Source organism: Leptonychotes weddellii, chromosome 7 (assembly GCF_054177405.1).
Source record: "Leptonychotes weddellii isolate Sample4059 chromosome 7, ASM5417740v2, whole genome shotgun sequence".
NCBI classification, from domain to species: Eukaryota; Metazoa; Chordata; class Mammalia; order Carnivora; family Phocidae; genus Leptonychotes; species Leptonychotes weddellii.
Window position 1 is genome coordinate 103656218 of NC_138375.1, and position 27629 is coordinate 103683846.

General features: G+C 35.3%; 1 protein-coding gene and 1 long non-coding RNA gene across 8 annotated transcripts in view; both read left to right on the top strand.

Moving 5' to 3' along the window:
• IL6ST (interleukin 6 cytokine family signal transducer) overlaps positions 1 to 27629 on the top strand; it is a 53572-nt gene that overhangs the window by 18441 nt on the left and 7502 nt on the right. For all 7 annotated transcript variants that reach the window (XM_081826852.1, XM_081826850.1, XM_081826851.1 and 4 more), the window contains 13 exons: positions 814 to 893; positions 6214 to 6519; positions 7413 to 7533; positions 13505 to 13671; positions 14206 to 14360; positions 16126 to 16285; positions 18178 to 18260; positions 18914 to 19124; positions 19611 to 19793; positions 21648 to 21749; positions 21926 to 22072; positions 22402 to 22542; positions 26258 to 26354. In XM_081826852.1, coding sequence (XP_081682978.1) covers positions 830 to 893; positions 6214 to 6519; positions 7413 to 7533; positions 13505 to 13671; positions 14206 to 14360; positions 16126 to 16285; positions 18178 to 18260; positions 18914 to 19124; positions 19611 to 19793; positions 21648 to 21749; positions 21926 to 22072; positions 22402 to 22542; positions 26258 to 26354 — 1937 coding nt within the window. In that variant the 5' untranslated portion in view covers positions 814 to 829. The remainder of the gene's footprint in view (positions 1 to 813; positions 894 to 6213; positions 6520 to 7412; positions 7534 to 13504; positions 13672 to 14205; positions 14361 to 16125; positions 16286 to 18177; positions 18261 to 18913; positions 19125 to 19610; positions 19794 to 21647; positions 21750 to 21925; positions 22073 to 22401; positions 22543 to 26257; positions 26355 to 27629) is intronic.
• Positions 7540 to 11743, top strand: LOC145722717 (uncharacterized). The gene is made up of 2 exons (XR_014147191.1): positions 7540 to 7823; positions 8035 to 11743. It is a non-coding gene; the product is annotated as an uncharacterized LOC145722717 (long non-coding RNA).

Below are 27629 nucleotides of genomic sequence, written 5' to 3' on the forward strand. Positions count from 1 at the left end.
ATCCGTTCTCCAGTTGATAGACATTTGGGTTGTTTTTAGTTTGGGACTGTTACGAATAAAGCTGCTATGACCATTTGAATATAAGTCTTCATGTGGACATGTATTTTTAGTTCTCTTGGATACATTCTTCGGAGTAGAAATACGGATTATTATTATGTACATTTAACTTGGTAAAGAACTGCCTAATTGTTTTCCAAAGTGTCTGTATCATCTTGCATTCCTCTCTGGGGTAGTTTAATTTGCACCTCTCATTATGAGTGAGGTTGAAAGTATCATTTCATATGTTTTAAATAATTTGTATATTCTTTTCTATAAATTGCCTATTCAGCTCACCTTGCTAGTTTTTCTACTAGGTGTTGGAATTTTCTAGTGATTTGTAGACATTCTTCATATAGTAGGGGATATTTTTGGTCATGGTATGAATTACAGACTTTTTTTTCCATTTTGCAAATATCTTTTGAGGTTGCTTTTGGTGGGTTTTGGCACGTAGAAATTTGTCTCTCTGAAGTACTGTCTCACACAGCATTTACTAATAGTATAAGTCTTCACATAATAAAGAAACAGGATTGCTCTTTTAATTAACCTTAAAGTATAAGTTGTGTTCCATCACTATTTTACATAGCCATAACTCCAGTGGGAATAAAGAAAAATATTTTGAAGACTTAAATTTGTTTTCTGCATTCTCATAAAATTTTACCACCTTTTAGAAGACAGCTATCCAGTGGAAACAAAAGTGTTAGGAATTGTGTCTTTACTTACTATGTGTAATAAGAGAAAAAATAATAAAAATAATACTATATGTGTCTTTTACAGAAATATCTAATGCAAGATGTTGGCATTGCAGACTTGGATAGTGCACGCATTGTTTATTTTCTTCACCACTGAATGTGTAGGTAAGGTTCATGAAAATACCCTACCTCCCAATCTCACAAATCAGGTTTATATATTTTTGTATAATTATATAATTAAGCTTGTGCTTCATAATTATGTTAATGTTTTTATTTTTTCTAGGCTCATTATTGAGAGAATAATGCTGTCCTAACCTAAAAATGATTTTGAAATGTAAAAATACTCCTGATAAATTATAGTTTGAGTAGAAACAGTCACCCAGTAATCCTAAATGCTGTTTAGGTATACTAACAATAATTTTAAGGTGGGAGGGGGGAAAAATATGTTGTTGGGTTTTTGGGCATTTTTTTAATACATAGGAGAAAATCTGTTAACTTTTAGCACTTCACTTTTTAATAGCCAAAGGTGTCACTGAACAGCAGTGTGATCGTGATACCAGAATAAAGAGGTCTGGAGCAGTACTGCTCAAACTGGTCCACAGCCTGATGCCTGTCTGAGAATTGGTTGTTATTAATTCACAATGAGAGAAGTACAGAAATTAAGAATATATGTTTAAAAACTCTTAACAGTTTGACATAGCCGTGACATCCAAGCATGTGATCACTGGACTTATCTCATTAAACATGGTATAGAGCAAAAGTGTAAGTCTGTGAAAGATTGGGGGTAAAAAACCAAACTGATCTTTCACCACAGATTGAGAAGCACTGCTGTAAATCATCCTCTTTCTAAATCTAGGAATGCGACTTCTTTTTGAACACTTCAAGTGACATAAGACTTATTTTGGAAATTGCTGTTGTTGAGAAAATCTTCCCTTATTCTTGAGCCCAAATTTTCCTTCTTGTTACTTTTTCCCATTATCCCTAGTTCTAGAGTAATCCCACTTTCTCTTCCCACTGTTCAACTCTTGGAAAATATTGAAGGACTGCTTTCATGTGTCTCTAAGGCCTCTCTTGCCCAAACTAAACTTACCCAGTTGTCCTAATTATTCTTTATAGGACTTGGCTTCTAACCCTGTACATGCTGATTACCCTCCTGATTCTTCTCTTGGTTGCCCATAGCACATTTGAAATACTAGACCATCACACCTCTCGCACTTACCAGCTCTAGGACTTAGGCCAGTCGCTTGATCTGTATCAGTTTCTTGATCTATAAGATGGAGATAACAATGATTCCTGTCTCCTAGGGGTACTGTGAGGATTAAATGAGTTACTATACACAAGGCATCTGGACAATGCCTGGCCCACAGTAAACATTATAAAAAGGATAGTAATTATAGAATTATTATTGAGGTTCTAATAAAAATGCATTTAAGAAAAAAAATTAATGTACCAGAACTGGACGTGGTCTAAGTATAGTCATTTTATTACTTACTTTGATCTGAACATCTTTCTTACTCAGCATAGTGTTTTGCCAGCTAAGATAGACCATAGTTTCTTGTTAAGCTACTGGTCAGTGAAAATTCTTAGGTTTTCACATGAATTACTTTTAATCCACTTCTGCCTTACCCTATATTTATTTAATCTCAGCCTAAATGAGCGATATTTTCTTCTCTGGCAAATTTCATTATATTAGTTTTGGCCTTTTGGTCTAATCTTTTAAAATAATTTTAATTCTAATACTAACATCCAAAGTGTTGGCAATCCTTCATAATCTTGTCCTTTGCTAATTTGGTATGTGTTTGTGTGTGTCTGTTTTCTGCCAAATTATTGAAAAAAATGTTCAAAATAACAGAAGTATGTTATTGCTGCCTCACAATTTACTCTAAAACTTCATGGCTTGAAATGACAATAAGTATTTCTTACGGTTTGTGTGTGTGTCAGGAATAAAGTTGGGCATAGCTGGACTATTTCATCTTTGCACTGTGATGTCTGGGGCGTTACCTGGAGTATTCAAAGATTGGGGATTAGAATCATCTGAAGGCACATTCACTTATATGTCTGGTGTTGATGCTGGCTGTAGGCTGAGGGCTTTGCTAGGCTTGTTGGCCAGAACACCACATGTGGTCTCCCCATGTCGCCTTGGCTTCCCTGCAACATGTGACTGGGTTCCAAGGACAAATGTCCCAAGAGAAAAAGAACACTAGTTGAAAGTTGTATTGTTGTAACAGTCTAGATAGTCACATAGCACACTCCGTTGGCTGGGGCAGACATAAGCACCCACACACATCTGAGGGCAGGAGGGGAATATTGATCCCATTTCTTTGTGGAAGGAGTATCAGTCACATTGTAAGAAAAGCATGTGGGATAGGATAAATATATAGGTGTGACCATGTTTGGAAAATACAATCTGCTGCAAGGATTGAAAGCAGGTACTTCAGCATACTCTTAGACCTCTCTCTTGCTGACTTTTTTTTGTAGTATTTTTTTATATGAGTAATCAACCAATTTTTTTTTTAAAGATTTTATTTATTCATTTGACAGAGACACAGCGAGAGAGGGAACACAAGCAGGGGGAGGGGGAGAGGGAGAAGCAGGCTTCCCGTAGAGCAGGGAGCCTGATGCGGGGCTCGATCCCAGGACCCTGGGATCTGACCTGAGCCAAAGGCAGACGCTTAACGACTGAGCCACCTAGGCGCCCCGAGTAATCAACCAATTAAGAATCTCTTTTTTGAACCTATGAAATTTCTGTTTTTGTAGATCAAGAACAGCCGGATATCAGCAGTTTTGTAATGTTAAGCTGTTATCTGTTATTGTATATTCTAACGCATATTTCTTCATCTTGTCTACATGGTCCCAACTAAGTTTATCAGATACCTTTTTAAAATTAAAATGCTCTCTGGGGCGCCTGGGTGGCTCACTCGGTTAAGCGACTGCCTTCGGCTCAGGTCATGTTCCTGGAGTCCCTGGATGGAGTCCCGCATCAAGCTCCCTGCTCGGCAGGGAGTCTGTTTCTCCCTTTGACCCTCCCGACCCTCCCCCCTCTCATGCTCTCTCTCTCTCAGTCTTTCTCTCTCAAATAAATAAATAAAATCTTTAAAAAAAAAAAAATTAAAATGCTCTCTTTCTATAATTTAATCTCAATTAGCTTGGTAGTCCTGTAAAAATGGGATTAATTTGGCATAGGATGATTTTAATGAGCCTACGTTTCACTTTGGAACATCTCATTTCTAGTATCTCTCTTACTCTGTGTGATTAAAAACTATTAATACTGAGTCTGTAGTTATATCTTACGTTCTTTAGTACTCTAAAATATATTTCATATTTACTGTTCCTTATTACTTTAGAGAAAGTAAGTAGAACAGGAGCAATTTTACCAAGGAAATAAAGTGAGGTCTAGGGAGTTGTAAGGACTGGCCCAGTATCACAGGATAACTTACTAGTATCCCACAAGATGAAGTTCCATACATTTGGAAGTGTAGAGTAATATGTGCACTGGGATTTACTGTAGATATGTATAAATAATAGCAGGGTCATATAAAGAGCCCACCTTGTAAGTTTTGAAACAAAGAAATACACATTCCTACTCTGGGCATTAGATTTTATGAGAGGTTCCAGGATTCCATTTGGGAGTATAGTTTTGACTGCAAAAAACTGTTTTTAATTCTTCCTGCTGACTTTGTCTTCCAGACCCTATCAGTGTGACTTGATTGTCTTTGGAGAGTAATAATAATTATGATAGGCTACCATTTGTTATTGGTGGACTACTGAATACCAGGCATTATAATAGGTGCTTTATATAAGTAATTTTTAATCTCAAAAACTCTTCAAGATAGCTTTTATTATGGGTGCCTGGGTGGCTCAGTTGGTTAAGTGTCTGCCTTCAGCTCAGTTCATGATCTCAGGGTCCTGGGATTGAGTCCCACATCAGGTTCCCTGTCCAGCAGGGAGTCTGCTTCTCCCTCTGCCTGCCATTCCCCCTGCTTGTACTTCCTCTCTCTCTGTCAAATAAATAAATAAAATCTTAAAAAAAAAAAAAAAAAGATAGCTTTTATTAACTTCATTTTCCAAGTGAAAAAAAACTGAACTTCAGTTAGGATGGGTTGCCACCCAAGAACCCATTGGCAAAAGGATTCACTAGGGAAAGTTGCCTTATGTTTCTGGGCAATGAGGCTAGCAAATCAAGCCAAGTAATTAGGATTTTATCTTGATGGTGTAGGCAGCCATTAAATAATTTAAAATACAGAAATAGCCTGATCATTTTGAACAGTAACTCTGATAGCAACATAAAGGATAAACTGGAAGGAGGTCAGACTGCAGTATAATGGCCTGAGCTTCAACAGGCAAAAAGGGCTGGTGAGAAAGAGGTTGATAGACATTAAGAATACAGAGCCAACAAGACACAGTGCAATATTGTGAAGTTGGAAGAGGTGTTGAAGATGACTACAAGGTATCTGGCCTAGATAACTGGACATAAATAGTGCTGTTAGCAGAAGTAGAGAAATAAGTAAGTTTGAAAGGGACTGTGATGCATAAAGTTTTAGATGTGTTCATCTTTTTTTTTTTTTTTTTTAAGATTTATTTGAGAGAAAGAGTGGGTGATTGGGGGGAAGGGCAGAGGGAGAGAATCTCAAGAGGATTCACTGAGCACAGAGCCTGACATCGGGCTCGATCCTAGGACCCATAAGATGATGACCTGAGCCAAAACCAAGAGTCAGATGCTCAACCAGTTGGGCCACCCTGGTGCCCTTTAGATGTGTTCATCTTAAAGTACTTAGGAAGTATCTCAGATGGATAGGTCTCGCAAGTTATTGAAAACAGTAGGAAGTTAGAGCTGGAGATAGGGATTTAGTTGTCATCAGCATGGAGTTAGGTGATAGTTAAAGCATACAGCTGTGGTATAGTTACTGTTTATACAGGCTGTTTTTTTGTTTTTAATACGGGATTTTATCCCATACATTTATTGTTAAAACTAATAATATTTGACCATCTTGTTCTATTTATGTTTTTTGTTGCTCTCTTGCTATTTCCTTTGTTGTCTGAATTTTGATAAAATGAGCAATGTATACTATCTTCCCTGGCCCCATCCACATCCCCAACACCATTGAGGACTAGAGAGGGATGGAGCCTACCACTGCCTGTTTGCTGGAGGGTTTAATTTAGACCCTGGGTCTGAATAGAGGAACAGAATAGGTGGTAGAGTAAGTGTGAATCATGCTGCAGGCAGTCTGTGTTTCCTAAAGCAAAGTTAGAATATTATAAAAAGGGCTGAAGCTTGCATAGGTTTTTTTCATCAGCCTTGTAATTTGTATATTTTTTTACAAATTGAGGCACTGAATTCTCACCATATTATTTTTCACTGCGTAATTCTTTTTCCCTGTCTTAAAGAGAGATTTTAGTGAAGATTGAGGAACTGCATTGATATGAAATACCATTTTATATTAGAATAATTCAATCCATTTTTATATTTTCTCTTATTCCTTTTCAGGTGAACTTCTAGATCCATGTGGTTATATCAAACCTGAATCTCCAGTTGTACAACTTGGTTCTAATTTCACTGCGGTTTGTGTGCTAAAAGAAAAATGTATGGATTATTTTCATGTAAATGCTAGTTATATTTTCTGGAAAACAAACCATCTTACTGTTCCTAAAGAACAGTATACCATCATAAACAGAACAGCATCTAGTGTCACGTTTACAGATACATCTTTATTAAATACTCAGCTCACTTGCAACATTCGTACATTTGGACAGATTGATCAGAATGTTTATGGAATCAGAATAATTTCAGGCTGTAAGTTTTGTTTTTGTCTTATTTTAAACTTTGTTATGACTGTTGAATTACATTTGTAATGTCTGTTGGTCTTTATGAAATGCAGTTATTTTTTGGCTCATTGACTTTTGGACGTACTTGTTTTTAAAAAAAGTTTTGAAGTGGAACTCCATTTGCATTACTACTATACAAAAAACTTGAAGAGTAACATAAGATTTATATCTTTCTTGAAAGTCAAGTATCTCTCAGTTTTCTAGAAAACTGTTTTTACATGAGACCCGCAAAACAGTGTTGAATTGAATTTTGTCAGTGTATTCATAGTAACTTTCAGTATCCTTTAATTGCTGAAAAGATGTACATACAGAACAAACTATCTGAAGAAAGTGAATAAATACTGGAGAAAGTCCTTCTGTGTCAGAGTAAATAAACTTAGTATGATCCAAGAGTGGATTGTCAAATTGATGGATCCCCAAAACCATAATTTTGGTATATGCTTTTCCTCCAGCGGAGTTTCAGAAAACAATAGGAAGAGAAATACGTGAATCATTTGTTTCCATTTACTTGCCTTTTACTAACATGCAGTAATACTTTTTAAAATACACTTCATGGAGAAATCAGTTAATATTCTTACCCAGTTATAAATGAAAGTTGATTTTGTGTAGAAAATTAATTTGAAATATGCTAGTTAGTGACAGTTATAGAAAATGTATATTAATCTAAAAAGTACGAGTTTAAGTAGAAAAGATTTTTTTAGTCACTAGTCGAATTTCATTATGTCCATACATTTTGCTCATGTTTGTTTTTTTTTTTTTTCCCCCATCTAATTTAGATTGCACATGTCTTGGGTAGCATATAAACTGCATGTTATTTGTGGATATAAAGCTTTTTGAAAATGGCTCATTTTTCCCTTTTAGTGCCTCCAGAAAAACCTAAAAATTTGAGTTGCATTGTGAATGAAGGAAAGAAAATGATGTGTCAGTGGGATCCTGGAAGGGAAACATACCTGGAAACAAACTTCACTTTAAAATCTGAATGGCAAGTTGTTTTCAAGTTTTTTGTATGTTGAACTTACGAATTTAGTCATTTGTGCTGGAGTTTTTACTTCTTCAAGTGGAAATATTAAATGCAGATTTTTGTTTAAGCTTTTATTTTAAAGCATCTAAACATATAAAAGGGGAAAGAATAGTATAATAAACTCCCATGTGTTTGTCATCCAGCTCATGACCAGTCTTCTATATACGCCATCCCAAATTATCTTGAAGAAAATCTCAGACGTCATTATCATCTCATCCATAAATATTTTAGTTCATATCTCTAAAAGATAGGCATACTTTTTTTTTTTTTTTTAAAGATTTTATTTATTTATGTGACAGAGAGAGACACAGCGAGAGAGGGAACACAAGCAGGAGTGGGAGAGGGAGAAGCAGGCTTCCCGCGGAGCAGGGAGCCCGACGCGGGGCTCGATCCCAGGACCCTGGGACCATGACCCGAGCCGAAGGCAGTCGCCTAACCAACTGAGCCACCCAGGCGCCCCAGGCATACTTTTTTAAGACACATAACTACATACCATTATAATACCATTGAAGAAACTTTAATAGGTCACCCCATTTTCAGTTAGTATTCATGTTTCCTCAGGTGTTTATGAATATATGTATATACATATTTTTTAATTTTTTTGAGTATAGTTGACACACAGTGTTACAATAGTTTCAGCCATACAACATAGTGATTCAACTTCTCCATATCTTAGGCAATGCTCACCACAAGCATAGCTTCTGTCATCATATAACACTGTTAAAATATCATTGACTGTATTTCCTATGCTGTGCCATGAATATTTGTATATATTTTTACAAGTCATCAAGTCACGATCTAAATAATCTCCATGCATTGCAAATGGATATGTTTTTGTTTTACCATAGATTCTGCCTGGTTTTCTCATCTTTTTCTTTGCAATTCAGTTGTTAAAGTAACAGTTAACACGTGTCCCTTTTTTTTTTCCCCTAGAAATTGCTGTTAGATCTAGACACTTGATTAGATTTGGGTTTGATCTTTTTTTTTTTCAAAAGTAATTTGTAGGGGTGATATATACTTCCAATCAGGATCCACCACAGTGTTTGATTCTTTTTCTTCCCTTTTTCTTCTTTTCTTTCTTTCTTTTTTTTTTAGGTGCACACCATATTTTATCTTAATGTAAAGTGGAGTAATAAGCAATTAGACAATTTATGTCTACTATTTCTGTCATTTTTATCTTTTCCAGTTTTATTGTGAAATCATTGATACACATTACTGTATAAGTTTAAGGCATATAGCGTAGTGGTTTGATTTACCTAAATTGTGAAGTGATTTCCACCATTGGTTTATCTAACATCCTTCTTTTTGTATAGATAAAACAAAAAAGAAGGAAAAAAATTTTCTCCTTAATTCATAGGATTTACTCTCTCCACATCTTTCCTGTGTATCATACAATAATGTTGGCTATAGTCATGTTGTACATTACATCCCTAGTTCTTAGTATTTTATAACTAGAAGTTTGTACCTTTTGACCACCTTCCTCCAATTTCCCCTCTCCCCACCCTCTGCCTCTGGTAACCACAAGTCTGATCTCTTTTTTTTTTTTTTTGTGAGTTTGGTCTTTTTGTTTGTTTCTTTTAGATTCCACAGATAAGTGAAATCATAAGTATTTGTCTTTATCTCTCTTATTTCACGTAGCATAATGCCTTCAAGGTATACCTATGTTCTTGCAAATGTAGGATTTCTGCATTTTTTTATGGCTGAATAATAGTCCATTGCATGTGTATACCACAACTTCTTTATCCATTCATCCATTAATGGACACTTACCTGTTTCCATGTCTTGGCTGTTGTAAATAATGTTGCTGTGAACAAGGAGATGCAGGTACCTTTTTGAGATAGTGTTTTTGATTTCATTTGGATGTATTCCCAGAAGTGGAATTCCTGGATCATACGGTAATTTAATTTTTTTAGGATCTTCCATCTTTTTCATAGTGGCTGTAGCCCTTTACAGTTTCACCAACAGTGCATAAGGGTTCCCTTTTCTCCACATGCAAACAAACATTTGTTATCTTTTTGATGATGGCCATTCTCACAGGCATGAGGCGGTATCTCATTATGGTTTTAATTAACATTCTTCACATGACAGGTGATGCTGAGTGTCTTTTCATGTACCGATTGCCTTTCATATATCTTCTTTGGAGAAATGTCTGTTCAGGTCTTCTACCATTTTTTTATTTGGGTTGTTTTTTTGCTGTTGAGTTGTAGGAGTTCTTTATATATTATGAATGTTAACCCCTTATCAGATCTATGGCTTCCAAATATTTTTTCCTATTCTGTAGGTTGTCTTTTCACTTTGTTAATGGTTTCTATGCAGATTTTTATTTTTAAATTTTTTTTATTTGACAGAGCAAGAGAGCACAAGTAGGGGGAGTAGCAAAGGGAGACCCCAACATGGGGCTCGATCCCAGGACTCTGGGATCATGACCTGAGCCAAAGGCAGACAGATGCTCAACTGATTGAGCTGGGCAGGTGCCCCACATCTTTAGTTTCATGTAGTTCTACTTGTCTCTTTTTTATTTTTGCTTGTGCTTTGAGTGTCATATCCAAAAAATCAGTACTATGACCCATGTCACAGAGCTTTAGTCCTGTATTTTCTTCTCGGAGTTTCATGGTTTGAAGTCCTACATTTAAGTCTTTAATCTATTTTGAGTTCATTTTTGTGAAAGGTATAAGATAGGGGATAATTTTATTCTTTTGTAGGTGAATATCCAATTATCCCAGCACTATTCCATCAGGAATTCCCCTGGCTCCCTTGTCAAATATTAGTTGGCATAATTAGTTGAATTGTGCTTGGGTTATTTTCAGGCTTTCAGTTCTCTTCCACTGGTATGTTTGTTTATATGCTAGAACCATGCTGTTTTGATGACTTAAACTTCATAGTATAGCTTGAAATCAGGAAGTGTGATGTTTCCAGCTTTATTCTTTTTTTCTCAGGATATTTTTGACTATTCAGTCCTTTGTGTTTCCACATAAATTTTAGGAGTGTTGTTCTCTACTTTTGTAAAAAATTGCGATTGGAAGCTTGATAAGGATTGCATTGAATCTATAGGTGGCTTGTGATGTTTTAACGGTATTCATTCTTTGAATTCGTGAGCTCATTTATTGTGTCTTTGAGTTCTTTCATCAGTGTCTTGTAGTTTTGAGGGTAGAGGTCTTTTACCTTCCTAGTTAAATTTATTCTTGTTTTATAGTTCTTGATGCTGTTGTAAGTGGGATAGATTTCTTTCTTTTCAGAAAATTCATTGTAAGTGTATAGAAGCACTACTGATTTTTGTATTTTAATTTTGTATTGTGCAACTTTACTGAATTCATCCATTAGATCTAACAGATCTTTTGGTTGAGAGCTTTTGTTTTTCTGATACTAAGATTGAGAGATGGTTTCAGGTGCTGTCAGCCTGATACATTTGTTATAAAATTTCCTTTTTTTTTTTCAAAGATAGGTTTTGTTTATTGGACTTGGCTTTGACATGACTGACACACTCTGCATACACTAGTACAAATTGATCTAAAATAGTTCTTACCAGCAGTTCTTATCAAATAAAAGCTGAAGGAACTTTGCAGTGAATGCTTATACAGACCCATCACCTAGATCCTACAGTTAACATTTTACTGTGTTTGCTTCATCACATATATGTTTATCTATGCATCCTTCTCTCCACCTGTCCATCTTTTTATTTATGTATTTCAGAGTGACTTGCAGGCATTAGTATACTTCACCCTTAAACACCTCGGTGTTTACATTATTAATTAGATGTAATCAGACATTTACATATACATGTTTGGGTTTTAGTAGAATTTATGTGCATCTTTAAATATACTTAGATACCTTAAGTGTATCAGTCAGTGACTTTTGACTAGTACAGTTATGTAACTCAGACCCTTATCAAGATATAGAACATTACTCATACCCCCAGAAAGTTCACTTCTGCTGCTGCCCGGTCAGTCCTATCCACCACCGTATCTCACCCCATCCCACAAGGCAACTACTGAAATGATTTTCTTCACTATAAATTTTTGCTTGTTCTGAATGTCATGTAAACGTAATGATACAGTATGTACTCTTCTGTGAAAGGTTATGACTCAGCAGAATGTTTTGGGGATTTAACCATGTTGCATCCCATTAGTTTTTCATTTAAAGGTTTGAGCCATCAGCGATCATTATTTGTACCTGAGGTACAAAATAATGGTATTCTGTCTTTTTTTTAAAACCTGATATACTTAAAACTTTCAACTGTTGGTTACCCTGAGGGACAGTTCATATAGAGAAGCAAAATGGTATTAATGTTTTCACTTTCTAACCAATTTTATAAAGAGTTAGTTCCCTAGCATCCTCCGAAGGATGAGGGGTTTTTTCCCTTCATTATGAATTCATATTGAAATATATTTGATGTGTTTCAGTCCATTACCGTTGTTTTTCTTTATACTTATGTTGTCCCATCCTTGGTTAGTAGGAACTACTCAGGTTGGCTCTTCCTTTTGACTTCACTCATTAGTCTTGGACAGCTTTCTTCCTTTCTGGTATGACATGATTTTCCAGATTCACCTTAGTATATATGTCCCGCCCCAGACCTAGAATCACCCATTTCCCATGTAGCCGTGGTTCCATTTAGTAGGAACTACTGTTTAGAGACTACAGTCTGGGTGCTAGGGGAGCTTGTTATTTCTAGGCTTTTACAGCAGAAACAGTTAGGAAACGTTTTTAGGGTAAAATACATCATGCGCTAATACTGATATTTCCAGTTTAAAATCCGGACTACCTGTTTTTACTTAATTTCATCCATCTAACATCTACATCTTTCTTCTGTGCTGAAAACCTTGGTCTCCAGCAGCACCAATATAATAACTCATTTGCTTTATCTCAGTAAGCATAGCCGCTGCAGAATAGCAGTGCCAGTATCAGTACCAACAATGTGAATACTAAAAAGAATTTTAAAGATTGTTTTTCTTCCACTAAGGATACAGTTAAATTACTGTTTTAAAGCTACTTAAATTTTAAAGCTACTTAAAGGGGCGCCTGCGCCAGGCGCAGTCAGTTCATCGTCTGCCTTCGGCTCAGTTCATGATCCCGGGCTCCGAATCTGAATCAGGCTCCCTGCCCAGCAAGGAGTCTGCTTCTCCCTCTCCCGTTCCCCCTGATTCTGCTCTTTCTCTCTCTGTCAAGTAAATGAATAAAATCTTTAAACAAAAAAAGACACTTAAAATAGTTTTCTGTGTGTTACAGCACCAACTCAATACAAGAGTTCATATGTTTCATTTTGCTTTTGAGTTTTAGGAATTTTTAAAGTGAGATATAATTGATATACAGTATCCTGTTTGTTTCAGGTATACATCATAGTAATTCATAAAAGTTACCTGCTTTGTTGTGGTTTTGACTTACCCTTTTATTTTAAAAAAAATGTGTGTATGTGTGTGTATATGTCTTTTTAATTGATGCGTAATTTAAATATAAGTGAGTAAATAGTATTATCACTTGAAACTTTTTTGGTGATAGAAATCAGAAAGTGTTTGCCTGGGTTTGACTGGAAAAAGGCTAAGGGGATTTTCTGGGGTTGACAGAAATACTTATCCCTGTCCTCCTGTCACCTCCTAACATACTGTGCTTAGAAAAATCATACTGTGCTTAAAGAAGGACATTGCAGGTACAGTAAGGATTCTGTTTCAGGAATGGAAAGAAGATCACAGGAAATTATTTTTGGAGAAGGGTCATTGGGGATAGAGTATAGTATTCTAAATGTAATGTTCTTGGAGTAAAAATTTGAAAATAATATGTTTTAAGATATAGATCAAACTCAGTTTTAAAGGAAAGCATGATAGTTTTTAAGAAATTTTATTTTAAGCTGTAACAGTCTGGGTCTCATCAAGTAACCTTTTTCACTCTTAATTTTTTAAAATCTGTTTTTAATGACCAGTTCTTCCATTTTTGTATTTAGGGCAACAGAGAAGTTTGCTGATTGTAAAACAAAACGTGACACTCCCACCTCATGTACTGTTGATTATTCTCCTGTGTATTTTGTCAACATTGAAGTCTGGGTAGAAGCAGAGAATGCCCTTGGGAAGGTTACATCAGATCATATAAATTTTGATCCTGTAGATAAAGGTAGTTATAAACCTGAATTTGAGAATTTATTAGGATATATGCAGTGACTTATTAATTTAGTTTTTAGATTTTAATTAATATAGAAATAAGCACTTATTATTTTAGTGATTTTTACAAATTTATTTTAACAACTTTAAAAATAATCTGGAAAAATCTTAATAATCCAACTATACTACAGTGGTTTGCACTTTGAGTGTTATCTGCTAGTATTTATGCAATTATCAAACATTTTACAACATAGCAATTATAGTACACGTTTTTTTATTGTCTTTTTCTTTACATATATCATAAATATTTTGATAACCTAAAAAGATTAACAAGCATATAATAACTTGACAAAGAAAACTAAAATTTCTTTAGAAACCTTTCCTCTCCATTATAATAGTATGACATCACATTGTTTTCAAAAAAATTAGTTCATTTGGTAAGAATAAATAAATATTGTGAAATAAAATATAAGTAGTATGTTTGAGTTTGTGTAAGAAGTTGTAAAAATAAACCATGATAAACATTTGGATTTATTTTATTCTTCAGTGAAACCCAATCCGCCACATAATTTATCCGTAAGCAACTCAGAGGAACTGTCCAGTATCTTAAAATTGACATGGATCAACTCAAGTATTCAGGGTTTTATAAGACTGAAATACAACATTCAATATAGGACCAGAGATGCCTCAATTTGGAGCCAGGTAAATTGCAAGTTACTGTTTATGCTAATAGTCTTACAACCCTTAGTCTTGAACCTAAAAGTCTCAATATCCTAAGGTTGTGGTTATATGAAATATTTTGCTTGACTCATCTTCTTGATCTGTATTTCATGCAAGGGCAAACAGGAAGACATTCAGATAGAAAATACAGTTTTGCTGAGTGCGGTAGCTTTTAAGTGAAGTATGGAAGTGATACCAGGTGATAAGGAATAGTATTTTTGATGGGAGGTGAAAGGAACACAAAAAATAAGCAAATTAAGTGGGGAGTATATGAAGAGATTATTTGGCTAAGGTAGAGCAGGAGTTGGCAAACTAAATCTGCAGGCCAATTTCAGCCTGCCATCTGTCTGTATAAATAAAGTTATATTGGAACACAGCCACACTCGTTTTTGTTTTTTTTTTTTTTTTATTGTCTTTGGCTATTTTGTGTTGCAGTGGACAAGTTGAGTAGTTGCAACAGAGACTATCCGGCCCACAGCCTAAAATATTTAGTATCTAGCCCTTTTAAGAAATCATGTCAACTTCTTAGTAGAGGAAGGAGTTGTTGGGGAACTTACAAGACTGAAAAGGAACAGAACAGTGTACCCAGAGATGATGCTGTCACCAAAAGAAGTACTTGGAACTTTTAAAAAGACAATCACCATAGCTTTGTGCTCCACAAAGTATTCTTCGTTATAACTTCATTTGTCACAAACACTATGCTTTTGCTTTCTCTTGTTGCAGTAATGAGCTCATAAGGGATTTGAGCCCATGATCTTAATACTCTCCATTCCACTTATCTGAAGGGCTGCTCAAAATAAAGTTAGAAAAAGCAACAAATGAAAATGGATTAATGCTTCATCTTGTACAGAGACGATACATACCTGAACTTCAAAATAGTTTTTTGATATCATAGACTCTTAATTCATTGATAACAAAAAAAATTGACACCTACTTTGTATTCAGTATTAAAATCTCAGAGTAGAAGGATCAGTTATTTATATTCTCTGTTTTCCTGAAAACCAAGTTTATATACAATGATACCTTTTGTTTTTCTTGATTGAGTTGGATATCTTCCTTTTTCCTATCCAGAGCTGCACTCTGCTCTGCTCTACTCTACTCTTTGTCTTGGAATGCTGGCCTGTATGGATTTCATCTGTGGGTTCACATTCTCTCTGGTTTCCTAGTGAATGTGGTTAATGGGAGCAGGGGGTCTGGCAAAAGAGACAAGTGAGATCAGCATATTTATTTTCCCTCCTTCCTCCCTGGAGCTGCCCATGTCTCTCAGCCTAAGATCACTGCACCTCTCAAATTAACCCCATCTGACCCTCTTCTCCCAGTTTCTGGTACCTCCCCTCATCCCTTTTGGCCTAGGAGTAATAACAGCTACAAGCCCCTGAGTAATGACCACTATCTAAAGAGGTTTCCCTACACTCTGCCCATACTTCCTTTTGTGTAAACCCTTCTTGAATTAAATTCTACTTGGAGTATACCATCTTTTTCCTGCTGAGACCCTAAGTGTTACAGGCCCCATGGAAGAAAAAAAATAAATAAATGAAGGATTAATAATAGATGTTTTCCATACTTCCCAAATCTATTTACTTCATTAATTTAGACTGCTTTTTGATTTGCATTTATATCTCTCCAGAGCTTGAGTTTAATTTATTAGTCTTGTTTCATTAAATCAGTTTCTAAAATCTTTGAGAATTTAGGACAGTTACAATAAATACCATTGGGTTTTTTATTGGTTGATCTGCTTTGATTTCAGATTCCTCCTGAAGATACAGCATCCACCCGATCTTCATTCACTGTCCAGGACCTTAAACCTTTTACAGAATATGTGTTTAGGATTCGTTGTATGAAGGAAGATGGTAAAGGATTCTGGAGTGACTGGAGTGAAGAAGCAAGCGGTATTACATATGAAGATAGTGAGTAATTAAGATATATGAGGAAGGTTTTGGAATTAATGGCTATGAATTGTGTCTGGTTTTAATAATACCTCGTTGCTTCTTATTTTGTGACCATTTTATTCAAACTTGTATTTTACACTTTTATTCTCTTTGAGGACATCAGGATATAAAGTGTGCATTATTGATGGTATAAATCTATTTGATTCCTAATAAAATTACCATGGAATGACCATGAGAAAACCACTGACCTAATAGTTAAGTCCAGAACATTTTATTAAAGGACAGTGGTTCAGAGATATCCCTGAATAGAAAATCATATCCTGACTCATTAAAATGATACTAACAAAATATACCATAGTCCCTCACTGTCAGAAATATGTTTGTACTATTATTTGTTTGTTTCTGCCAGCACTTAATAAAGCCCTGGAAAAGAATCCTGGAGTTTTGGTTTATTTTCATTTTCCTTTTTTTCCCCCCACGATCATATAGGGCATATAGTACAGAATCAAAAAGTCATAAAAGGGTATATGGGGTCCAAGGTAAGATCCCTGCCCATAGCAGTTAATGTCAGTAATTTCTTTTGTAGCAGTCAGGAAATAGTCCTGTAGCCTCCAGATTTTATTTTTGAACAGTTTTCTTCCATAGTTTCACCCTTCAGGTGTCAATGGCTTTAAAACCTCCTGTACCACCTCTGTCCCTTCACTTTCAGCTCCACTAGAGGTTTGGATAGTGAAATGAGAGAGGCAGAAAAGTAAACTACCTTTCTCCACTAAGAATTTTCTCTTACTTTCATAAATGACATGAAAGAAAGCAATACTGCTATTGCTGATTTGGGGGTCTTCAACTGGATTTCTTTGTCTTGGCCAGGAATTCTTAAACTGGGATCCTTGGGGCCTTGAAAGCTGGTGGGTCAGTTGCGGAAGGGAGGCGAGAGGAGGGTGGTTCCTGAACTACTCTTTAAGTGTGGGCAAAATACTATGGTTAGTGCCTGTGTGCATTTTCTGGGGAGATGGTACATAGCCTTTGTCAAAAAGATACCTGGAAAATTATGAACCATTAGATTAAGCATTTCTTCAACTTAATCATCAATGAATGATTCCTCTAGGTTCTTCTTATGTTAGGAAGTCTTTCTGGCCTGTAACATTTTCCTTATAGTTTCTTGGTCTTCATTTTGTATACTCATGTATGTGTATCTGTTTGAACCCCCTGCACTGGCACCTTGTCCCCAGGCTTGCCTCTCTTCTCTCTTTTGACCTCTATAATTACCTCTTTATAATCATCATATCACTGCTTAGATTTTATTCAGATCCTTTTTTATTCTATTGAACCATATCTTATAATTGCACTTACAGAAATTTTGAAAAATCAGCTGATTCTATAGGAATTTTTAAAACCTAATAGCATTTGATACTTGGTTTTATAAAGTGGATTTTCATTTTTCACATTGTTGGTGATTATGACAATAGCACTGTGAATTCATTTTTATTATATCCTATCAACAGTCATCCTAACATAAGGTAATAAACTTAGCCCACATTTACTCCCATTTATTTTGTTTTATATTCTTACATATATACATTTAGGAGTTTTAAGTATATATTTAAATAAAATTTTTCAGTTTGATTTTTAGCAGTAAGAAATGATGATCCATCTTTGGTTATACCTTTAGGATATGTTTGTAGCTTTACAATTTAAAGATTAGAAAAGTATCCCGATATAATCTAAATTACCAAGCTATCTATCATCCTGACTAAAGGAAGACCCAGGCATAGCATGCTGGGGTGGGGAAAATGAGAGTTTAACAGTGACTGAAGGGCAAGAATATTAAGAACAAAGGAAGAGAATAATTTCCAAGATTATATTTTATTGTTAAAAAATTTTATTTTAAAAAGTTTATGTCATTTCTTTAGGACCATCCAAGGCACCAAGTTTCTGGTATAAGATAGAGCCATCCCATACTCATGGTTATAGATCTGTACAACTCATATGGAAGGTAAAAAATTGCATGTTTATGTTCTTTTATCACTTACATAGATATATTTTATATGGCATTGTGAGTGTAGTTTTTTAACTTAAATTTTTATTCATCTTAGTATCAGGAAAACATTTGATAAATAGAAACACAAAGCTTTGTATATACTACATAAAAGGGCCATAAAGAGCAGGTTTTATCTCATAAATACTTCATCACAGTTCTATGAAAAGTTCTATGAGAAGGATCTTATCTGTCATTGAATTTCCCTGAGTGCCTCATAGAAATAATTACTAAAGGTTTTGAGTGATCAAAATGTATGCCAATAATAGGAAATACAAAATTATTGTCAACTCCATAAGTCTGCAAGTGTATCATACTAAAAAAAAAAAAAAAAATACTCAGGCATAAAATATAATTTAGGGTCAGATAGCCACAGTGCAGGTACTATACAGAACTAAAAGCTAATGAAATGGTGCTTTCCCTCCTAGTCAAAGTCAATGGGTTTACTCTTCATTTACTATGTAGTAGTTTTACTTAAGGTAGTAAATGAGGTTGCAAGTACCTTTCAGTTAAACATTTAGAGGTTTGACATAACAGCAGAATTTGTGAACATGGAGAAAACTGATTAACTTTTATTAAATACATTTTTAAAATAAACTATTTTATTATAGACATTGCCTCCTTTTGAAGCCAATGGAAAAATTTTGGATTATGAAGTGACTCTCACAAGATGGAAATCACGTTTACAGAATTACACAGTTAATGACACAAAATGGACAGTAAACATCACAAATGAGCGTTACATAGCAACTCTCACAGCAAGAAATCTGGTTGGCAAATCAGATGCAGCTGTTTTAACTATTCCTGCTTATAATTTTCAAGGTTTGTGTCTGTGAGATGGAGTCGACTTACAGATGGGAAAAGGTGGTTCCTAATGTAGAAGATATTCTGAGGCGTAGTACGTAATTATTCTAAGTCAACAACCAAATAATTTGTTCCATTATTACGTGGCTCACTTAAACTTGGGAGTAAACTGCTTAATTTATTTCAGCCTTTTCTGATTGCTTACCTGGTTTTTTAAATATTAAGGCTCTGGGAACCATGCATGAGTATGCCTTAAATATATTGCTCATTGCTTTCAAAGAGGAAAAAAAATGCCATTTACACATAGAAAACATTTGAAGAATTTTGAGAAAGGAATTTTAGTTTCAAAATAAATTGTGTATGTAAATTATGATAAAGTGCCTTTATTCATGGAAATACATATTCATATGTGCTACAAAAACTGGTTATGGAAATGTAAAATATCAAAATTTCAAATTTTTTAATGTTCATTTCTCATATCGGTATTCAAACTTTGTTTTAAAGCTACTCGCCCTGTAACGGATCTTAAAGCATTTCCCAAAGATAATATGCTTTGGGTAGAATGGACTGCTCCAAATGAATCTGTAAACAAATACGTACTTGAGTGGTGTGTATTATCAGATAAATCGCCCTGTATCCCAGACTGGCAACAAGAAGATGGTACTGTACACCGCACCTATTTAAGAGGTATACCTGGCTAGAAAAAATTTTAAATTGATATCCTTAGACAGCTTTTTCTTTCACATATTTTTGTGTGCTTTACAGATGTTGTGGTCCCCTGAAAAGATCTTCAATTTATCAGTTACTAGTTACATCTGGTTTGCCAGATGTGTGACTCTCACCAGGTCGCATATAACCTCATTCATTTGCAGGGTCTGTTTATGGACAAAGTGGGGCTAATAGTATCTTCTCTTTAGAGTTAAGTGTTTTGATCTCAAAGGAACACTTAAAAAACTATAAAGAGAACTATAAGGTAATATGACCTCTGCTTGTAATTAGTTGCATTTTTTCTATACCTGATTTAACTCCTCATCCTGCAATGAGAAAATATTTTCCTGTAGCATCTGAATGACTTGTTAAACCCTTAAAGCTTTTGAATAGGGGAAGCAGAATTGGAACTCAGATTTCCTTGTCTTTTAACTGGAAGTTGTAATGGACAGAAAGTAATGATGTTGTAGAGCTCCAAAATGGTGGATTGCCCTGCGTTTTAAGGTACAACTTAACTCTGTGGCTTTGAAGTGATAAAACAGCTTTAAAGAGAAAACACTCAGCTTGTATGTTTTTGTTTTATTTTAGTCAAGAAGGAGAACCATTAGAATTCAGCTATGAATAATATGATTAATTAGAGAAAAGCTGTAAACAAGGACATATCTGCCATAAAGTTTGTTTTATTTATAAAATAGGCTATTTGGCCCTCGTTAACCTCTTATTTAATAGACAATTTTAATAAATTTGGCTGTTTAGTTTATCAGCCTTATCAAAAGCAAGGTGGAGCTAGAGAGAAGATGCACGTTGGTAGGAACTAGACAATAGAAATGTTTTTAAGAAAGCATAGCATCATCTCCAGAGACCTTCAGGTTGCACAGGGAGCCCCAATAGCTCATAGCTCTGATAACATCACTGTATTACAGCAGAGTTTAACACTTAATTCATCTTCTTGATAATATTGAGTCATCAAGAAAAAGTGAGATTACTCTGTTTAAGAAAGCAAAGAAGCATATATAACTTTATGAGTAATAGTTGAGGAAATAAAAGTTCTTGTTGAATGTATAAACTTCAGTATAACAAATACCTTATTTTCTGATGTGGACAGATAGAATTCTATATAAAAAGATTTTAAAAAAGATTTTACTATTGTGTATTAAAGGAATAGATTACTTTGTTAATTTGAAGAGATTATTTAAAAATTTTTTTTTACCCTTTGGAGGAAATAGTACTAATTCTTTTCTTCCCAGTCACCTTACAAACCAGGGCCATTTCCCTAGCTCTTACCAGTGGGTCTTTAGGTAGTTTTCTGAGAATTAGTTAAGATGTACAAACACTGAAGCTATAAGACCAAGGATAATTTGAAATCAATGTTTTATAAGTCCTGGATGTAAATATAATAATTACTTTTACTGATAAATATTTCCACCATATTGGCAATAAAAGTAAGCTTTTACTTTCATAAATAGCTTTACTCTATTAAGCTTGAATCCAGTACACAAAAAGCAACGCTTACTTTAAAGATTTTATTTATTTATTTGAGAGAGAGCGAGAGAGGGAACACAAGCAGGGAGAGTGGGAGAGGGAGAAGCAGGCCTCCTGCGGAGGAGGGAGCCTGATGTGGGATTCGATCCCAGGACCCTGAGATCATGACTTGAGCCGAAAGCAGATGCTTAACGACAGCCACCCAGGCGCCCCAAGCAACGCTTACTTTAAAAGCTGCAGTTTGAAAAGAAAGTTCAATAACCATGAAATTATAGTGTAAAAATAAATAATGGAGTTAGACTTTTTTTTTGTTACGGGGAAAAAATGTTTACTCTCCTATTCTTTCTTTAGGGAATCTAGCTGAGAGCAAATGTTATTTGATAACAGTTACTCCAATATATGCTGATGGACCAGGAAGCCCCGAGTCTATAAAAGCATACCTTAAACAAGCTCGTAAGTCCAAATTCATTTTCTTGGAAATGTGTTGAGTTTTCTATTAACAAAGACATTTTATCTTTTTTAAATAAGGATATGCCTTACAGTGTTCAAATATAATAATTAAATTTTAGTAAATTCTCGTGATATACTGAATTATAATGATTTTCAGTTATCAAATACTTTTATTCTAGCACCTTCCAAAGGACCTACTGTTCGGACAAAAAAAGTGGGGAAAAATGAAGCTGTCTTAGAGTGGGACCAACTTCCTGTTGATGTTCAGAATGGATTTATCCGGAATTATACTATATTTTATAGAACCATCATTGGAAATGAAACTGGTAATGAAACTATCAGTTATTAAGAATTACTGGTGTTTTTCTTAAGCTTTTAAATGTTAAGTCTCACCTCCTTAAGTTATATATCTTAGAGTATATTATCATCAGAAAAGAGACACCTGAGAATATGCCTTATGGTTGCTTTCATGGTCCCATTAAAGAAATAACTGTGTTGTGCTTATGGGAGAAGAATATTATGTCAGAGATACGAAAGTTATTTCCTGAAAAATGTATTTTTTTTCCTTTTTAATACTTTTGCAATGTCAAATAAAAGCCAAATCAAGCAGAAACATTGAGCAGTTGAATAAGCCACACTTACTGATTTCTTCTAGCTGTGAATGTGGATTCTTCCCACACAGAATATACACTGTCTTCTTTGACCAGTGACACTTTGTACATGGTACGAATGGCAGCATATACAGATGAAGGGGGAAAGGATGGCCCAGAATTCACTTTCACTACACCAAAGTTTGGTAAGAAAGAATGATGTTTGCTCTTTGCTTCTCTTTTTTTCTTTTTAAAATTTAATCAGACTAAAAACAGACTTAGTTAATAAGCTAAAATTTTGTTAAAAATGTATCTTTGGATCATAGAAATGCATTTTTCATAAATTATGGTTTTTGTATTTATCGGATTTTGGTTGTTTCTTTAAACTATCAAAACTCACCTCTGTTATTTCATTAACTGCTTCTCACTGACTTCATCTATACTCTATAAATGCCAAAAGAATTTGTGTATCTTTCTAAATGGGCTCATATTTTCACTGGCAAAAATCGAGTGTGGTCTCTTTCCTCCTTCTCTTATTCCTCCTTTTTATAGGCAGGTTGCTGGAAAGATGAGTCCACACTTGCAGGCTCTACTTCCATTCCTCCAGCTCTGTCTTTGACGTGCTGAACCCAGGCCTCCAGCCCACCACGCCACTGAAATCTCCCTGATGTCACTCAGGGAAGTCCTCTTAGTTATGATCTCCAGGGCCTGCTTTTTTAGTCTTTTTTCTGTACTTCTCAGCATTTGACTCTGTTGGCTTCTCTTCTCCATCCTTGAAACTGCTTCTTCCCTTGGTTCTTCTAAACTTCTTTTTGTAATAGCACTCTCCTGAATCTTCTCTCTCTCTGGTACTTCCTCCTTGGCCTCCTGTTCACTCTTCTTTTTAAAAATGGTTTGTATTGGGGCGCCTGGGTGGCTCAGTTGGTTAAGCGACTGCCTTCGGCTCAGGTCATGATCCTGGAGTCCCAGGATCGAGTCCTGCATCGGGCTCTCTGCTCGGCAGGGAGTCTTGCTTCTCCCTCTGACCCTCCTCCCTCTCATGCTCTCTGTCTCTCATTCTCTCTGTCTCAAATAAATAAATAAAATCTTAAAAAAAAAAAAATGGTTTGTATTTTCCAGAACTCTGTTCTCAGCCCTCTTTTATTATCTACCTATTCACACTACCTGTCCGTGACTTCAGCCATCCTTTCTCTCCTTCCCAAATACGTTTCTCTTTTCCCTGACACAACCATCCAAGTCTTTGCCAAAGCCAGAAATTTAGATGATAGTAAATTTCTTCCTCTTTTTGCTTACATAAGCCAAGTATAAAGTCCTGTTGATCATGCCTTCTAATTACTGCTTTTGCATGCCCTTTTTTTTTTTTTTTAAAGATGTATCTATTTGAGAGAGCGAGAAAGAGAGAGAGAGAGAGTACATGAGAGGGGGGAGGGTCAGAGGGAGAAGCAGGCTCCTCGCTGAGCAGCAGGGAGCCCGATGCGGGACTCGATCCCAGGACTCCGGGATCGTGACCTGAGCCGAAGGCAGTTGCTTAACCAACTGAGCCACCCAGGCGCCCTTTTGCATGCCCTTTGATAATCTCTTTCCTTGACGCTAAGCTTCTCATGATTTTCTCCATCTTTTTCTGCTTTTCCTAATGGGTAGCCCTATGTTAGCTCCTCACCTTCCCTTGTTTTGGCTCTTCCTTTAGCCTCCCTAACACAGACTGAAGCTGCATTCTTTCTTGTTCCTACTACATTCTGAGTCAATATAGAAATTACCTTATTTTATTGTATTTGTAACCTCCACCCCCAAGTACCACAACCGTGATTGATAAGTAGAAACTACATATTCCTTATTGATTGAATGCTGAATGAGAAAATGAATGAATGAATAACTACATAAAATAGATAATAAAAGATCCTGAGCTTTGCTGTGATAGCTAGCCAGTAATGAACATAGTTTCTGGAATAAGATTTGTGGTGACATGTTAATAAAATATATATGTAACAAGTAATAATTGAAGTTGATCTTAAAAAAAAATAAGCTTTTAAAATACTATCCTGATTATGAAAGTAACATTCTGTAGAGCAGAAGAAAAATCCACTCCTAATCCTGCATCTAGAATAATCTCTTAACATATTTGTATATCCTTCTGGTATTATCTATGCATACATTTTTTTTTCCAAAAATTAGAGCATACTTGTCAGGATTTACTTCATCATCTGCTTTTTTCACTGATCTATTTTTTGTTTTGTTTAACTATTATAGCTTCTTAATATAGCATGGGCCTTGCTCCCAAAGGACCTTACCAGTGTATTTGAAGAAATACAGCATAAGTAAAGTAATTGAATGGAAAGGCATTTGGGCCATGTAGGCTGTAAATAGAGTGGGAATTTAAAGATAATTAGTAGGGGGGAGTTTCATCTTCAAAGATGATTTTATAAAGGAAACAGTACTTGAGCCTTGAGGTTAGGTTGTGAACAAATAGGAAGAGGGCATCTTAGGACAGAATGAGCAAAGGCCCAAGACATAAAAACCTAGTAAGTTTAGCAGCAGTAAAGAAAATGTTCTGCCTGAATTTGATTTGGTATGTATATGAAACCTGAGCATACAAGAGTTAGTATTTGCCAATCTACACTTTATTCCTGAGCATTGATCTGACTTACTGATTTGTGTTAAGCTTTGTAGAAAATAAAGTTACTTGCAAAGGGATGTGTGTGGTGCAAAGATTAGACTAAGTGAATAGCATATGACTATTTACTTTTATAAAGTTTTCCCATAAAAGACTAATTAGGAGGAGACTGGAGGAGTTAACCAGAAACAACCATAAGGTAAATCATTAAAAATTCCAATATAAACTATCCAATTAATGATTCATTTGGTTAAGTAAGCCCTCTTTTAAATGCAGATTAGGTATCATCTGCTATTTAGAAACCTTATGCTTACTGATTAGGTGATACTATTCCTACTACTGCCACTCCTTGTACTTAAGAATCTTAAAAATTCTGGGGCGCCTGGGTGGCTTGGTCGGTTAAGCGTCTGCCTTCGGCTTAGGTCATGATCCCAGAGTCTTGGGATGGAGCCCTGCCTGCTCCCTGCTCAGCAGGGAATCTGCTTTTCTCTCTCTCCCTCTGCCCTTCCCCACTGCTCATGCTCTCTCTTCTCTCTCTCTCAACTGAGATCTTTAAAAAAAGAAAAAAAAAAAGATTCTTATAAATTCTTAGCCGTTTATCAGATATGCCATCTTTTTTTTTTTTTAAGATTTATTTATTTGAAAGAGCACACAACGCGGGGGTGGGGAGTGCAGAGAGAGGGAGAGAGAATCTCCAGCAGACTCCTTGCTGAAATGCAGAGCCTGACTTGGGGCTCGATCCTCCTGCCCTGAGATCATGACCTGAGCCAAAATCAAGAGTTGGACACTTAACCAACTGAGCCATCCAGGCGCCCTGACGCCATCTTTTTGAAAATAGTAGATAGCTACTAAAAATTTTATTTTTATTCCTCATAGAGGATCATATTTGTAGCTTCAATTACTAAGATTGTTTTACAACTTTTCCACTTCTCCCCAGTACTCACAGATCTCAAAGATAAACTTTTGTTAAGATTCTGCTGGCAGATCATAAATGTAATAAATGGTTAGGTTTGGGAGCTCTAACTTATAGATTATCTGTCCAATAAAATGAACTTAGTCATTTTATTCCCCTAACCAACATATAGTTTATTTTCACCCTGTGGCCAGGTTACAGTGTAAGGTATAAAGGGCTAGGATATCATTTACCAAGAAGAGGGAGAGGGGAGAAAACAGCCATTTAAGTTTGAAAAGGCTGTAAAAACAGGATGGTATTTCATCTCTTCAGCAATCCTCTGGCTGGGAAGTTTTATTGTTTGTGTCAACATATGCATTAACCATTGTTTTCCTTCTTACCCCTTTCTGTTTTTTAGCTCAAGGAGAAATTGAAGCGATAGTTGTCCCTGTTTGCTTAGCATTCCTATTGACAACCCTTTTGGGAGTATTGTTCTGCTTTAATAAGCGAGACCTGTAAGTACCCCTAATTTTATTTTTGCAGTTTTTCCCCTGGATTTATGCTCTATTCTCTCCCTCAACCTCTGGCCCCCACGTAATTACTGATTTGCTTTCTTTGTAGTTTTGCCTTTTCTAGGATTTCATATAAATAGAATCAAATAATATGTAGTGTTTTTATATAACATCTTTCATTTCACATGTTATTGAGACTTACTGTTGCATATACTATTTTTCTCCTATTTATTGAATAGTATTCTATGGTATAGATTTATCAAAATTTGTTGATACATCTGTTATGGAAGTTCACGTTGTTTCTTTGAATTGGGGCTATTGTGAATAATGTTGCCATGAATGTTCACCTACAGATCTTTGCGTGAGCATGTTATCATTTATCTTGTGTAAATACCTAGTAGTGGGATTGCTGGGTCAGATAGTAAGTGCATATTTAACTTTATAAGAAACTGTCAAACTATTTTTCAAAGCAGATATACCATCTTGTATTCTCACCAGCTCTGTGAGCCTTCCTGTTGTTCCATATTATCAACTCTTGGTACAGTTACAGTTTTTAATTTTAGCCACTTCCTTATCAGTGTGTAATGCTATTTCATTGTAATTTTAATTTCCATTTCCCTAGTAACTAGTAATGGATCTTTTCATGTGCCATTTCTATATATTCTTTTGTGATACATCTTCTGAAATCTATATATTCTTTTGTGATATATCTTCTGAAATCTTGCCCATTTTTACATTGGGTTGTTTGCCTTAATATTGAACTGTAGGAGTTCTTTATATATTCTGATTACAAAATTCTCAAATGTGTTTTGGACAATCTGGTCTTGTGGCTTTGCCTTCTCATTATCTTCATTGTGACTTTAGAAGAACAAAGTTTTTAATTTTGATGAAGTCCATTTTATCAGGTTGTGATTCTTGTGTTTTATGTCCTGTGTAGGAAATCTTTGCCTAAGTCAGTCACAAGTATTGTTCTCCTTTGTTTTCCTCTAGAACTTTAATCATTGTAGCCATATGTCTGTGGTCTATTCAGAATTTTTGTGCATGGTATAAGGTCAGGGTCAAGGTTCATTTGTTTTTTTTCCATAGATACCTAGTTAGTTGTTCCAGCTTTATTTAGTGAAAATACTTTTTTTCCCCATTGTATTAAAGATACCTGTCTTTGCCAAAATCAGTTATCCACGTAAGTCTGGATTTATTTATGGACTCTCAATTCTATTCCATTGATCTTTGTCTATTCATCCCAATACCATACTGTCTTAATTTTAAAAATTAAGTTTT